Consider the following 4412-nt stretch of genomic DNA (forward strand, 5'->3'; position numbering starts at 1 on the left):
ATATCTCCACCAGACTCCATGTAAATAATCACTGCTTTTAGAGTGTATAGAGCAGCATATCTCCACCAGACTCCATGTAAATCAGTACTTGAAGTTATAAATGTCCTGTTGAAACATTTAAATGAAGGAAGTGTTGACATATTGAGTTATGAACTTGTTCAGATTAAGCAGAGTCAGGACGGCGAGAGGAAACAGCTGAGTCAGCTCCGAGACACCCTGAAGGCGTCTCTGCAGTCTGAGCAGAAAGAGGTGAGATGAGATTTCAACTGCTTCATGTTCGGCCTCTCTGAGAACCTTTCATCAATTAAACCATATTACCTGGTTTATTGTTGTAAATCACGTTTTTCAATATCTTTATTAAAATTCGTCTATACTCCTTTTTTCAAACTTTAACTCCTTCCACATTTATCAACATATAACCTTCATTCAACCATCAAAACGTTTAGCTCAATTCAGAATGGCCGGCTATTATTTTTCTTATTCGTGACATTTGTAATTTCCAAAATATTAAACATTTTAGGAGAATCTTCCCCATTCCAGTGTATGGACGGGATCTCTAAATTTGACACACATTGGTCCATTTTCCCCGTCTGTCTCCTCGTTCACACGTTCACAGAGAAACTCCATTCAGCCGTTAAAAGGTTCCACATCTGTCCTACAGTCAGGGTATATTCAGCTTTCACATCCCATTCACACTTCTTAAAATATTCTTAGAAACAATGTCCTTCTGAAATGTTTACATGAATGTGTGTTGGATGTTTTTATCATTATAATGGATGGATTATTGGGACTCAGCTGACTACAGGAGATGCTAAGATGTCTTCGCTGTAGCAGCCACAGTTTTAACTCTTCATATATTATATCACATCACCGTTGTTTTGGTTATTATTGAAATCAGGATTATAAAACAGGACGTTGGCTTTGGAAGGATGTTGCTTTTATTGAAGCATCTTATCTTGTGCATCTTATCTTATCTTATGCATCTTATCTTATCTTATGCATCTTAATTTAGCATCTTATCTTATGCATCTTAATTTAGCATCTTATCTTATGTATCTTATCTTATGTATCTTATCTTATCTTATACATCTTATCTTATGTATCTTATCTTATCTTGTGCATCTTATCTTATCTTATGTATCTTATCTTATCTTATGTATCTTATCTTATCTTATGCATCTTATCTTATCTTATGTATCTTATCTTATCTTATGCATCTTATCTTATCTTATGTATCTTATCTTATCTTATGCATCTTATCTTATCTTATGCATCTTATCTTATCTTATGTATCTTATCTTATGTATCTTATTTTATCTTATGCATCTTATCTTATCTTATGCATCTTATCTTATCTTATGTATCTTATCTTATGTATCTTATCTTATCTTATGCAACTTATCTTTAGCCTCTTGTCTTATATACACATGAGGCCCAGTGAGCCTCCCAGTGCCAGAGTGCCACCCAGCTGCCCAGTACACTCCCATACACATAAAGACCAGACCATTTCTAGCTGGAGGCAGACAGTGCTAAACAGGATTGGGAAAACATGGCCTGGTCGCCATAAAACTACAACCATGGACGCTGACGTTGTGTTTCCTGGTTCTCTCGACAGGATGCTCAGAACAAACAGAGTGGCGGGTACAGCCTCCATCAGCTGCAGGGCAACAAGGCGCACGGCACCGAGCGCAGTGGGTTCCTCTACAAGAAGAGTGAGGGGTAAGTGAGAGAACTCAGTGTCCCAGAATGCAACAGGACAAATACACATCCTAAAGGGTTTACAATTAGACATGGAAGACTGGACCCCTAATATGGATGATAATATATAAAGTAAAAATTAGCACCGTTGCAAAGGACTCAGCAAACAACTTAGTTGTTTTTCAACCTTATTCTCCATGTTTTTGTGTCTGAAAAATGGCAACAACAATCTTTGAAATCGGTCCAGTAAAAATAAGCAAAGAAAAATCTACAATATATATGTAATATTCACTTTCAACAAACCCACCAGACTCCATGTAAATAATCACTACTTTTAGCATGTATAGAGCAGCATATCTCCACCAGACTCCATGTAAATAATCACTACTTTTAGCGTGTATAGAGCAGCATATCTCCACCAGACTCCATGTAAATAATCACTACTTTTAGTGTGTATAGAGCAGCATATCTCCACCAGACTCCATGTAAATAATCACTACTTTTATTGTGTATAGAGCAGCATATCTCCACCAGACTCCATGTAAATAATCACTACTTTTAGTGTGTATAGAGCAGCATATCTCCACCAGACTCCATGTAAATAATCACTACTTCTAGCATGTATAGAGCAGCATATCTCCACCAGACTCCATGTAAATAATCACTACTTTTAGCATGTATAGAGCAGCATATCTCCACCAGACTCCTTGTAAATAATCACTACTTTTAGCATGTATAGAGCAGCATATCTCCACCAGACTCCTTGTAAATAATCACTACTTTTAGCATGTATAGAGCAGCATATCTCCATCTCAAGTGTTCAACGTGTTTTCCTCAGACTGAGGAAGGTTTGGCAGAAGAGGAAGTGCTCGGTGAAGAACGGTTTCCTGACCATCTCCCACGGCACGGTAAGACGCTACATCCTCTCCTCCTATTGGTCCTATTGGCCTCCTGAATGTTATCCCATATCTGTATTATTAAATATCTCTGTGCATCTGTGTTATTAAATATGTCGGGACAAAAGCCTATTATTATCTCAGCGATTATTCCCCTTCTGTTATTAATAAAGTATACATTATTATTATTATTATTATTAATAATATAAAAGCCTATTATGATCTGACTGATGTACATTTTATCTCTCAGGCGAACAGACCTCCAGCCAAACTCAACCTGCTCACCTGCCAGGTGAAGAGGAGCCAGGAGGAGAAGAAGAGCTTCGACCTGTTCTCACGTGAGCTGCACACCTGTTGTTGACTTCCTGTCTGGCTGTGGTTGACTTCCGGTCTGGCTATTGTTGACTTCCTGTCTGGCTGTTGTTGACTTCCTTTATGTTTGACTTCCTGTCTGGCTGTTGTTGACTTCCCGTCTGGTTGACGTCCTGTCTGGCTGTTGTTGACTTCCTGTCTGGCTGTTGTTGACTTCCTGTCTGTTTGACTTCCTGTCTGGCTGTTGTTGACTTCCTATCTGGCCAGTCCTGACTTCCTGTCTGGCTGTTGTTGACTTCCTGTCTGGCTGTTGTTGACTTCCTGTCTGGTTGACTTCCTGTCTGGCTGTTGTTGACTTCCTGTCTGGTTGACTTCCTGTCCGGCTGTTGTTGACTTCCTGTTTGGCTGTTGTTGATTTCCTGTCTGGGCTGTCCTGACTTCCTGTCTGGCTGTTGTTGACTTCCTGTTTCCTGCAGACGATAGGACGTACCACTTCCAGGCCGAGGACGAAGCGGAGTGTCAGCTGTGAGTATCAGAGTCTCTAGACGGAGAAAAGATCCGAATCTGTGGAAATATCAACGTGTGTGTGTGTGTGTGTGTGTGTGTGTGTGTGTGTGTGTGTGTGTGTGTGTGTGTGTGTGTGTGTGTGTGTGTGTGTGTGCAGCTGGGTGTCCGTGCTGCAGAACAGCAAAGAGGAGGCCCTGAACGCTGCGTTTAAGGGCGATCAGGACGTGGGAGAGAACAACATCGTGCAGGAGCTGACCAGAGCCATCGTGGAGGAAGTGAAGAGGATGAGCGGCAACGACCGCTGCTGCGACTGCGGCGCCGCTGGTCAGCGTGGTGAAATCTCCACAAACACTAAAATAATAAGGGTTACGTGTCTTAACCCTTCAGGGACAGACTTTAATAAACCTACTTAAGACCTTTCTGTTTCCCAGAAACAGCTACGACGTAGCTAGCGCTAACCAACCAAACTCCATTTAAAAAACAGCACTTTTAGCGTGTATAGGGCCAACAGAATTTCCACATGTAAATCTGTAAAGTTTGTGTTTATTTCAACCAACACTAGAGTTAATCATAGTTGGGAAAGTGAAGAAAAGACCAAACACAGCTTTACATAGTTTTATTTGGTTTCTGTTGAGTTTGAGTGAAAGGTTTGTTACAGTGCTAAAATGACTCTTTATTTACATGGAGTCTGGTGGGTTTAGCAAAATATATATAAACAATCATGATGAGACTAAAGGGAAAGCATGCACATCAGTTCTGGTTCTGGTCTGTTCTTGTCTTATAAATCTTGAGTTCTGGTTCTGGTCTGTTCAGGTCCCACCTGGCTGTCCACCAACCTCGGGGTGCTGATCTGCATCGAGTGCTCGGGGATCCACCGGGAGATGGGGGTCCACTACTCCCGGATTCAGAGCCTAGACCTGGACGTCCTGGGAACCTCCGAGCTGCTGGTGTGTGTGTGTGTGTGTGTGTGTGTGTGTGTGTGTGTGTGTGTGTGTGTGT

The 4412-nt window shown here is 41.2% G+C and overlaps 1 protein-coding gene across 1 annotated transcript; it reads left to right on the top strand.

Annotated features, from left to right (window-relative positions):
* Positions 1-85: 85 nt before the first annotated feature.
* LOC117940815 (arf-GAP with SH3 domain, ANK repeat and PH domain-containing protein 2-like) lies at positions 86-4360 on the top strand (the record flags this gene model as incomplete). The annotated part of the gene is made up of 7 exons (XM_034865959.1): positions 86-249; positions 1616-1719; positions 2537-2606; positions 2845-2932; positions 3383-3431; positions 3571-3737; positions 4227-4360. Coding segments are annotated over 7 exons (776 nt in total), but the record flags the coding sequence as incomplete, so codon positions are not given.
* Between the last annotated feature and the right edge of the window lie 52 nt (positions 4361-4412).

Source organism: Etheostoma cragini, unplaced genomic scaffold (genome assembly GCF_013103735.1).
Source record: "Etheostoma cragini isolate CJK2018 unplaced genomic scaffold, CSU_Ecrag_1.0 ScbMSFa_339, whole genome shotgun sequence".
NCBI classification, from domain to species: domain Eukaryota; kingdom Metazoa; phylum Chordata; class Actinopteri; order Perciformes; family Percidae; genus Etheostoma; species Etheostoma cragini.